The sequence below is a fragment of the Solanum pennellii genome, chromosome 7 (assembly GCF_001406875.1).
Source record: "Solanum pennellii chromosome 7, SPENNV200".
NCBI classification, from domain to species: Eukaryota; Viridiplantae; Streptophyta; class Magnoliopsida; order Solanales; family Solanaceae; genus Solanum; species Solanum pennellii.
This window is the reverse complement of record NC_028643.1, coordinates 4,206,841-4,218,173: the sequence shown is the minus strand read 5'-3', so window position 1 is coordinate 4,218,173 and position 11,333 is coordinate 4,206,841. Positions and strand designations below refer to the sequence as shown.

Sequence of the window (11,333 nt, the reverse complement as noted above, 5' to 3'; positions counted from 1 at the left end):
ATTTCTTAGATGGTAATTTTTAGTAAGACTCGAGCCAATTTATCTTCTCTGCCAATAAACATTATGTATTGTTGTATCCTTCTCCTGTTTACCAACAATCTAGCATGTACAAATAATGAAAATATACTGAAAATTTAGATCAACACATTATCTAGTTGTAATTGTGGACTTTAGAGCTCTTCCTATGCTTACTTTCTGGTGAATCACAGGTGACACTAAAACTCCCTGTTGATCAGGTTAAAATTGATGCAGCTTGTCCATTTAAGCTTCACATTAACATACTCTTGTCATTACATCTATCAAGTATCTTCTTCAAAAGGGCATAATATAGCGTCGTAATAGATGATAAGCTGACCAACAACAGGTTAAAGCTACGGCGACAACTCATTGGACATAAAGCAAACAGCATTAAACTAAGCAGGCTGATTATTTTCCAGATCATAGAGTTCAAACACCATCATAAATACATAGATTTTTTCTAGGTAGGTTGAGCATTGAACCACTACATTGAACAAGAGCGCGGATTGAAGAACTAAAACCCCAAACTCCGATCTGTGTAACTTGAACCACTACATTGAACAAGAGCGCGGATTAAAGAACTAAAACCCCAAACTCTGATCCGTGTAACTTTGTTTGCTCTTCTTTCATGAGGTAAGCAGCTTCTTATGTTTTCCAGGTTTTCAAAGAATTTACAAGGTTACTAAGCCTGCAAAGTCAACAAATATATACAATTAGGGATCATTTGCTAGTGTATTAGAAAAAATAATGCATTAGTAACTAGTACCTTGGTATAACTGGTGCACTCTATTTGGTATTGAAGTGTGTACAACTACTTTGTGAATTAGTAGTGGCTTGTTTGGTATAGCTAATGCACTCTATTTCGCATTAAGGTGTGTATACTAATGCATAAAAAAATATGATAATAGTGATGCAACGGGTTCTAATGCATGCATGGTTAAAGGCACAATTGCCCTTCAAAATCTTTTCCACATTCCTTCCATCATATTCGTGAACAAGTATTTTTTTAAAAAAATTTATGCATTATACGTTATTTTAATACAACAAACCAAACACTACATTAATCTCAGCATAACAAATACAATAACTACTAATAGACCAGATCAACATTATCCTTGTACACCCAACCAAACATCCCCTTAGAGAAATGCACATCTTATTATTTCTTATGATAAACCAAATTGTATTATCAAAACCACAAATCTTGTTTAAGTAGTAAAATATAAAGTTTGCCAGCTGTAGTTCTCTAATCAGTTCGAGTTCCACATCCAACAGACTTTTTGTCCCCCACACACACAAAAAAAAAAAAGGGAAGACGCATTGCCTTGAAGATTAGGTCAACCAAGAAACGGCTTGCCCTTGCTTAGAAAAGGAAATTTCATGAGATGTAACAGAAGCCGCTAGGATAAAATGACTCAAAACTAGAATTGATAGATCAAAGTAGATCCCTCTAGATGGAACTGAAAAGTAGATGCAGATCACAAAATGCAAGTGTTGATAGACAACTTACTACAGAAGCTCACTACACAGACAGGTCATTTATCCTTCGTCCTCAGATTTAGAATCATTATCCGGGTTGTCCTCAAGCTTCACCTCCACTTCCACCACCTGCACTGGGGTTGGGAAAGCAGGTCCTGCAAGTAGCAACAAATGCTAAGAATATCATCAATGTATTGTTGCCATTACAACTATACCATAGAGCTACTGGAAAGGTTTGCTGCTGTATTTCCAGCAACTCAGATCCACTAAAATGTAGCCAGAGACAAATATAACTAAATGTTGAGAGAATTCATTCATTAAGGGTGTCTTTGAACTCCACTACTTCCCCATCTCCATGAGGAATCAACCTATTTGAACATATATAGCAAAAAGACCACATTCTCAAGACAAAATAACAGACATCCCAAAGAACATGCAGCAAGTATTCCAGGCGAAGGAAATTAAGATTTGTTTTTTCCATTTATGATCCCCAATGCAATTAGATTTCAGCTATTCTGTTAATGAACAGAAAATTTCCACATGGGAATTCTAAACCAAATGTGTCCTTGTTCCAATCACCGTGTAAGCTATACAAAGGGATAGGCCGGTCGATTTAAAGAGAGTTGAGTATCTGATCATAATGACTACCTAAAGTCAGATTTCCAGTTGTAGTTCCCAGTTTGGGGTGCCAATAGTTGCTCGTCGTCCTTCCGCTTACATAAGACAATATGGGTGCTTTTCTGCTCAACTTCCCGAAGGAGGGTAGAAATCTATTACAAAATAACCCGTTCTTCTTCCATAGGCAAATGTAAATGGTGCTTCCATATGTGGAGAATGCATTTAGCTCTTTTGAGTTTTGACAACTCTGCTCCTATCCCATCTGCTGCTCTAGCTAATTGTCCACCCTTTTCCAAGAGTGATATCTATGTTATGTATGATCAAACCTAAGGGCATATTACTTGAAGTAGGTTCTTCTTTTTTATGAACTTGCAATGCGACTTACTAGAAGAACAAAAGTCCATCAAATATATTAAATAGTACAATGTAGCTCCCAACTGAATAAAGAAAGTAAACTTCCGTGTTTACTATTTCTTTTGCCCCAATGTATGTGGTACACTTTCCTTTTTAGTTTGTCAAAAAAAAATGTAACCTTTTTTCTAATTGGAGACAACTTTACTCTAATTCTCTTTTACCCATAATGAAATGATATTTAGCCACATAAATGTCTAAGCTTTGTTTTCGACCACAAGTTTTAAACCTCTTCAGTTCTTTCTTAAACTTTGTGACGGAGAGAATACTTCACACAACACTGGAGAAAGCTTATTCTTGTAGTGTTTAATATCTTTTCTGAGTTTGGGATGCTGCATTAAGATTATATATCTCATTTGGCACTAGACCATGCACAAAGTTGTAGTTGGTTTAGAACCACATGCAATTTCTCAGAAATAAAAGGCTAAGACTAACGATTTCTATATCTCATTTGGCACTAGATGATTGCAATTTGCACGCACATATCTCAGTCAGCAAAAGTTTATACATGCCCCAATAGGCCGGTGGATCCAAATTCAGGAATATCTATTTGGTTATGTAGATACTAATTCCCCACACGTTTTTCTTGCACTCCAATAAAATAAATTTATCAGCTTGACCCTTTTACAATAATCTCGAAAGAAACAGTTCCCACGCAAAACATTCTACCAAAGCAAACAAATTTCAAACCATTTTTAGGGCGTTTGGGTATTGTTGACAGTGTTTCTGGTGATAAGCATAAGTAGAAAATTCAGATGTTGATAAGTGAAAAGAGCCAAGTAGAAACTTGCTTGCCTCCCTAGAGATGATCTCAGTTGTTTCTCCAATTGACTACAATAAGTTTATGTTGGTAAAAGCATCTTAATCGGTTCTACTCACCAGCCCTCAATCCTAAACGAGTTAACACCAGTTATATGAATCCATGACAACCTTTCTAGGAATCATAATTAGCCTATTAGGAATCTCCTTGATCTAAATTCTAAGCTAAGGACCATCTACACTTGCATAGGCGAAAGACATCAGCTTTAGGCAACCAGTAACCAAAATAAGTCTTAATACCATTTATTAAGCATATATATTACCTAAAAATCGTATCTTTACGAGCTTAAAACAAGTAAAGTAACTGTTCTTACTTCTCAAAAGCCACCCAAAAGAGAATAACAATACTCCCTCAGACCCTCCTACCCAAATCACTTGTCAATTTACAAAACCAAGATAGAATTAAAAGTGTAAACTAATTTATAAGAATTGTATACCTCCAGTAAAAAACGAGGACGAAGGCCATCCACGAACACGAGAAACCGACCTCGATTCATCCTCTGATAAAAAAGAGGAAGCCGATAAAGAAGAAGCAGAACCAAAATGACTCTTCACAGCAGCCATTTTCCCAACAACCTCTAGTATCCTATGAGGATCAAAATCACCACGATTACTATGTATTCCCCCAACTTTCACGTACGGTTGTGGAGGTGGAACCCAGTAAGATGATCCAGGCAAAAAAGGTAACCAATCTGGAGCAGAACGCCTCACGATAACCGAATGGATTACCTCCTCCAACTTCTTTACCCCACCGTCCGATCCACTAGATGACGAATCTAGGTCGATCTCGATTAACTGAGGGTGAGGTGGTTCACCTCCACCATCACCGGATCCACCGCCGGAGCGATTGGAGTTCGAACGGTGCCGGAGAGTGAGGAGAAGAGGTGGGGAGAATACGGGTCGGGGCAGAATTCGGGTTCGGGTTAAGGGATTTGAGAGAAAACGAGCCATGAGAAAACAGGGATTTTTTTTGGGGCTTGTTGGTAAGAAGAGAAAGAAGAGAGATAAAGAGTCAATTATAGGTAACTGGTTTACTTGTTAGGCAGGTGGAAATTTCAACACACACTGTAGAAGTGGCAGTCGTGGGTGGGTGGGTCTTATCGGTGACAGGTCATAATTCTCGATTTGGATAATGGCAAACTCTCGAAAATCTTAATCGCTTAATTGATTAATTTTTTCTAAAGTTCTTATGCCAAAAAAATATTATTTGAAAAGAAAATATAAAATTAAAAAAAATATGATTTATTAATAATTTCATTTTTAAAAATGATGGGCATCTCTATCATTAAAATGTTGGTTGCTTTAAAAATATCTTTATGTACTTTTAGATTAAAAATATCTTTTTCTTTTTTATAGGCACATTTTTAGTATCTTCCTAAAGAAAAGAAAGTTAGTGCTATAAAGCATGACAGACTTTTTTTTTAAATTGAGATAATTCCATTATAGTATAATTTAAAAAGTTATACTATAATGCTTATTTAAATGAGCAACTTTTGTTAATAAACACAATATTTATATTTGTATATTATAGCAAAATTTACATAATTCGCTTCATAGCAAATATAAATATGTATAATTCGTTATACATATAGAGATAAATTAATTATATAATACGGTATACATATATCAAAGTAAACAGTTATATACAAATCAATTATATAATTTATATATGTATAAAACAAGAAAGAGAAAAAGAGAGAAAGATAAAAGAAATATTGGGCAGGAGAATATGTGTATTGTATAATTATAAGTGTATAGGACGAATATATATGCAGTTTACAAGTGTATATACAATTTTCTTTCGCTTTATACAAACAGAAATACAATTTATACATTTCGTTTGTGTTTGTATAAGCGATAGAGGTAAGAGTGGTGAGCGAGATCTGGGAGAGGGAAGAGAGGGGAAAGAAAATATATGTATGTATACAATTTTTTCTCACTACATTTTATACACATGTGTTTGTATAAAAATGAGAGGGAGGAAGCGAGAAAGGGAGAGTGGTGAGTAGAGGTGTGCACTATTTTGATTAAACCGAAAAATCAAACCGAATTTTAATTTGGATTGGTTTTTTGGATTCTTGATTTGGTTTTGGATTTATACTTTACTTTGTTTGGGTTTTTGGTTTGTTTCAATTTTAGAAAAATGAAAATCGAAGAACCGAAAAAACTGAATTTTATATATATATATATATATATATATAATTTTTTAAATATGCAAGTAATTTTGTTATGTTTCTAATTGTTGACATAACCGATTAACCAAACCGAAAAGACCCAAGCCAAAAAGAGAAAAACCAAACCAAACCGAACACTTCTTCAAATCAAAAACTGAAAACCCAAATCGAATAGTATAAAATCGAACCGCGAATGCACACCCCTTATGGTGAGCAAGAGTTTGGGAGAGAGAGGTGACCGGGTAAACAATTCGCTATAAGATACAATTAAATTAAAGTATATAATATTTAATTTAATTTACTAGTTTGTCATTATATACAATTTTTCCCTATTTAAATTGGTCTAACTCTATATTTTTCTCAATAATGAAGTTTCATCATTGCTAATAACAATAAAATTTTCTTTCACAAACATATGTCAAATATGCTTTACATGTTTGTTTATCTTCTACCATAAGGATTGAATAGATTTAATTATTTTTTTATCGATAAAATTAAATATTTTTTTTAAAAATTATTTTAAATTATGAAAGTGATGATTTTCTTGAGATGGTTCAAATGAAACAAGTATTACCTAACACCTTGTTTGGGCGATTATTATCCGTTAAACTGTATTATTAATTTAAATATAATATTCGTTTTTTAAATTTTATTGTATCATATCATATCGTTTAAAAATACATCCTTAAATAATGATGCATCGTTACCTTGATATTTTCTATTCATTTTTATCTTTATTTATTATTCAATAACCATATTTCTATCTTCTATCAGTTCTTTTCATAATAACTCTATTTTTACAGTAAATTTATCATTCAAACAAATATGTAACCAACAAACTATAAAATTTATCCAAATAAATATTCATTGCTACAATTCAATACACTACAAATACCATAGTGTTAAATTGATGCAAATACAAAAACCCTTGCATAAACCCTTCAACAACAGCAGCCATGGCCGAACAACAAAACTCCCAACTCTCATCTCTTCGTGCTCTCGAGCTTCGTCTCTTACGTTGCTCTATTCCATCCTCATCCTCTTCTTCTTCCCATCAATCCACACCCACTACTTCTTTTTCTCATCTCCACACTCTTATTGAACAAGTTCTGCAATACATCGAATCGGGTCAATACACACAAGCGCTCTCATCTGATGGAGCTAAAGCTATTTTCACCTCACAACAACTGAATCACAAGCTCAACGATTATCCCGAGTCTGCTGAATCTTTTTACTCAGAATTTGTGCCTCAGTGTGTTACTCTGTTCGTAAATGCAAATGGGATTGAAAAATCTGTTCCTAATAGTGTTGAGAAGTTGTATAAAGCTGTTCTTGTTATGGCTGTTGCTGTTGCGGCTCTTCTTGGTTTTACTCAGTGTAATATTACTGGGTTAGTCTCTATTTAACACCCGCTTTACATATTTGCTCACACTTGTCCTTTTTTTTTTTTTCCTGTGGTTTTCGTCAATTTGAATCTATTTTCTTTATGCTACTGAAAGATTTCTCTTTTGTGCATATGTCCTCGACAAAGAAAGACTTTCAACGTTAGACATTGGAAAGTTTTTAAGTAGTCTAGTTAGTTTTTTCAATGCCCATTTTATATATTACCAATTATTGTGTCCAAGATTAGTTTTTTATTTAGTTTGAGCATTAGTTTAAGTGTGGGTTGAAATTAAAATTTCTTACTGAAAAGAAATGTAGAGAATTATAAGACAGTTTGCAATTACATAATTGTTAGGCCCTGGGGATGATGTGAAGGATGATTAAAAGACTGTAGAAATGAGTAGCTTTCTGTAAAAGATGTAAAAAAGACAAATCAAACGTGAGAAATTTATGTGAAATATTTCAGTTTAGAAAAGAATTGTGGACCTTTTGAATTGAATGAAGGATGATTATATTTTGTAGAGAAGTAAGTACTATATTCAACCTTTTGATGCCTGTCTTAATGCATTGGCGGTGTATAAGCAGAGCTATATGTTTCTTTTGTTGTATTATTGAGTGTCTTACTTTGTTGTTTTATAGGCCAACGGTGAAGTTGCCACCAATGCCTTTAGGTGCAATAGTTTTTGGTGAAGAAGAGATAAAGACTGGTTCTGGTGGATGCTCAGAATGGGAAGTGTGGGCGCAAAAGGAGTTAATGTCAGTTGGTTCTGACTTGCGTGCTAAGTTTTCGAATTTGCAGGTAAATTTCCCTTCATTACATATATTGTGCTAAATGACGCGTCTGAGTTCTCTTGTGAGCATGAACTAGTATGACACATTTGGTGTTTCTGGAAACATCAATGTTGATTTATCATATCCCTATATTCTGTCAAGTGTAGGCTCATCTATTGGCTATTTATCATAGGTAAAGCTGAAAGTTATTGACAGGATGAAAAGATCTATCTGCTTGTTGTAGATTACTTTACCCGTTTGAAGCATCACAAAGAAAAAAGTCTATAAATTCTCAAGAAAAGAAAAAAGGTCTATATTCCATCTTGCTAGAACCATTGAGATGATAGAAAGAAAGAGAGAGATAATTGTTGGTATTGATTCTAACTTGATTTTAATGAAAGGGAAGATACACCTAAATATAGGTGTGAAATAGAGAATTGAGTTTGAATGGGTAAATACAGTAAATCTAGTGCATTGCGCCGCTTGACCTACTCATTAAATCTGCGCCCTTTTGGTACCAAACGGTACTCTCAATAAGTTCATTGCATAGACTTATTAATAGGTTATTTAAAACTTCTATGGGATTAACCTACAAGTCTTGATAATGTAAAATGATCCAGGGAAGCATATATTCTGCAAGTATGCATCCATCTAATGCCTAGTCTTTTATTTTTTTTGAGTTTATATATCTGTATGTGTGCTTCTTGGAATAAATGCTTACAAAGACTTGTGTTTTCCTGATTAACCAAATTGTCTTATTGCATACACCACTGAGTTGATGCCAAAGTTTTCTCCTTTGTATTTTCCTCCCACCTTGGTCTTCCTTCTGTAGTATATAACCTTTGCCAAGATACTGCTTATGAGGACGAAAGATCTTTTGTCAGAAGGAAGCAACTCGGGGGTGGATGGAGCCAGAAGCATCTCGTGGTGGTTAGCTAGGTTGTTAATCATCCAACAAAAGTTGTTAGATGATCGCTCGTCTTCTTTGTTTGATCTATTGCAAGTCTTCATGCGTGAAAGTTTGCAACATATTGGTTCTCTGGAGAAAACAAGATATTATTGGGCTTCTCTGATATCAGAAGAGGATGCTTCTGCTATTGTATCTATGCTTCATTTGGAGTCAGGAATAATGGAACTTACCTATGGGCGAGTGGATGCTTCCAGGTTAGCTATTTGATGTAGAAGCTTTTATGATATTTTCAGTCACAATTCTTTAACTGTGCATAGCTGGGTCATTTGCCATGAATCCTATCCAAAGTTAGTACTGATTTCATTTTCATGCTGGCTTCTATACTCTTGCAAGTCTATAAACAGGGCTAAAAAGATAATAAAAAGCTCATCTCGTTAGAGTTGCATGATATGTATTCAGTCAGTTAACGGATGACTGCTTGTGAGCCTTTATTTTGCTTTGGTGTAATCTGGATCTTTTATTTGTGCTGCTGTTCATGTGTGGTCTTCCTTTTCAGTTCTATTAATCTTTTCTTGTTAGGTTGCTAGTTATCTTCCTTTTCATTGAGTTGTCCCTGTTTCGTCTTTTAATTGTTCTTTTTAAGTTCTTTAATTTTCTACTCCTGTATACTTGACAGTTAAATCTGTATCCTATGAATCATACTAGGGCAGGAAACAACAAAAGGCAAAGAGAAAATTTTAATAGTTGTTCTAGCTGCTTATCTCAGTGACATGCATCTAATCTGTGTTTCTTATCCATTTTGCTATCATCCGTCATTCCGATTTTGTTTCATGGCACCGCTTGATTTCTTTGTGCAGTAATCAATGATCTCAGCTTATAGTTCTCTAGTATAGTGAATCTGCTCAACAATATAGTGTTCCTACTTATCTGGAAGCATGGCTTTAATCCCTACCTGATATAATTTGTGTATTAGGGTCCATTTTGAATCATCTGCAGCAACATCCAGACTTAATTTTTCGCTAAGTGGGGCTTTGGGCTTTCGCACTGTACACCAGGTATGTTTTCTCACATGTCATTTGGAAATATGTCGGCGTTCATATCGCTGGAAAGTTCTTTTCATAAGCATATACTTAAAGGGTGCTCTGTTAATACAGGCGGAACCGAAAGCACAGCTTCTTCTTGTAGGTAGTGCGGATGGTGATGATTCTAGTGCTTCACTTGGTAATGATTTCCAAAATAAGGTTTCTACTCAAGGTGAAAATGCTTTTCCTCAACATCCCAGTGAAACTCATGAAGCATCTGACATATTGATGACCCCTAGATTCTTGGAGGATGATAAAAAGTTAGAATGTAGCGCACAAGATGCTCAAAATCACAGCATAGCCTCTATGCAATTAAAGCCTACTCAGCAAGCAATAATTTTAGCACAATGTCTTTCTATTGAGAAGAGAGCTCGGAGTGATGAACTGCAAAGTAAGCTGCCTGACTGTGTAATTAAGAATCCTATTTTGCTATCTGTTGTTTGCTGTTGCTTTATTTGATTATAGAAAAAGTTATTACTTATTACTATCGGACTAGCATAAGGTACGACTGTTGAAGGGCATTGTTTCGGACATTGTGGAACATACTCCCTTGGGATATTTGTTACTCCTTTCTTTTTTGGACACTTCAAAATGTTTGACAACATTCTTTTTTTCATTCAGCTTTCTCAATGTTCAGAAATTTGCATTTATAAAAACTTGAAAACAGCACCATTTCCTCTTTTGGTTCTATTACCTAGGTTGATAACCACCATGAGTGGGATTACTTGATAGGAACTCTGAAGAGCAATGAATGATCTTTACTTGATTGCTTTCAAGAAGAAATCATTGCTCTTCATCTGAAGTTAGCACACTATTACCTTAGATTTCTTTTCCTGATTTGATGTCCTTGAATTACTGCATTAACTTCTAAGTGCAAACATTTAAACTATGGCATGTACGAGAGTACACCTATAGGAAATATAGATGATGTAATTCAGCTGGTAGATTTCCTAGGATCCTTTTAATTAGTGTGAGTTTCCTAGGCTCATTGTTTATAATCTTTTGGAGGTGGCCAGCATAGGCCTTAATGCTGAGGAATACGAATTACAAAAAAAAAGAGAAGAAGAGATGTAGGACAATACTTAGGCTTAGAAAATGAAAACAAGATGGCTGTCGCCTGCAGATAATAACCTGGGAAGATCAGTAAGAGCATTGGTAATGCTGATGAGCTTGCTCAAAAGAAATGGTTAAAGATAAGCTGACCTCTCCGGATTTCGAGAGGCCAAGAAATGCCAATCTCAAAAGTGTTTAAAATTATAGATGAAGCATGTATGATGTGGAAGTAGGGTCTATCTTTACTTTATCAGGGGTATCATCCGGGGGTATTTGGAATGGGTGGAGAGAGCATCCGACAGGCTTTGTTTCTCATGCGTGTGCTGTTGTTTCAGGATGGGAGATGGCTCCTTACATTGAGGCAATTGATTCCCAGCAGTCATCACCTTTTACGGTGAGGTTTATCTTGTTTCATTCTAACTGTAATTTTTTCTTTTTACATTGCAATTGCTTTAATTGAAACATCAGATTCAGAGTTACACACCGAAGTTTTAATAATGGCTATAAAGGTCCTCGCCTTCTTAGGTACATGGTTCTAAGGATTCAGTCTCGAAGCGGTACTAAAGATTAGGCAGAAGAAGAACTATAACTAGAATTCTTCGCCCCCCCCCCCCC

The 11,333-nt window shown here is 35.0% G+C and overlaps 2 protein-coding genes across 2 annotated transcripts in view; one reads left to right on the top strand and one right to left on the bottom strand.

Moving 5' to 3' along the window:
* Window positions 1-267: 267 nt before the first annotated feature.
* LOC107023971 lies at window positions 268-4,347 on the bottom strand. Its single transcript, XM_015224829.2, has 3 exons — window positions 3,783-4,347; window positions 1,529-1,652; window positions 268-706 (listed from the first exon to the last, which is right to left on the bottom strand). Exons 1-2 carry the CDS (start codon window positions 4,294-4,296, stop codon window positions 1,558-1,560), a joined length of 609 nt encoding a protein of 202 aa, XP_015080315.1. The 5' UTR covers window positions 4,297-4,347; the 3' UTR covers window positions 268-706; window positions 1,529-1,557.
* A 2,046-nt stretch (window positions 4,348-6,393) lies between these two features.
* The window catches only part of LOC107026388 (tetratricopeptide repeat protein 27 homolog), a 19,793-nt gene continuing 14,853 nt past the window's right edge, over window positions 6,394-11,333 (top strand). Inside the window, exons 1-6 of the mRNA XM_015227342.2 lie at window positions 6,394-6,909; window positions 7,542-7,701; window positions 8,506-8,837; window positions 9,557-9,638; window positions 9,738-10,056; window positions 11,054-11,112. Coding sequence (XP_015082828.1) covers window positions 6,476-6,909; window positions 7,542-7,701; window positions 8,506-8,837; window positions 9,557-9,638; window positions 9,738-10,056; window positions 11,054-11,112 — 1,386 coding nt within the window. The 5' untranslated portion in view covers window positions 6,394-6,475. The remainder of the gene's footprint in view (window positions 6,910-7,541; window positions 7,702-8,505; window positions 8,838-9,556; window positions 9,639-9,737; window positions 10,057-11,053; window positions 11,113-11,333) is intronic.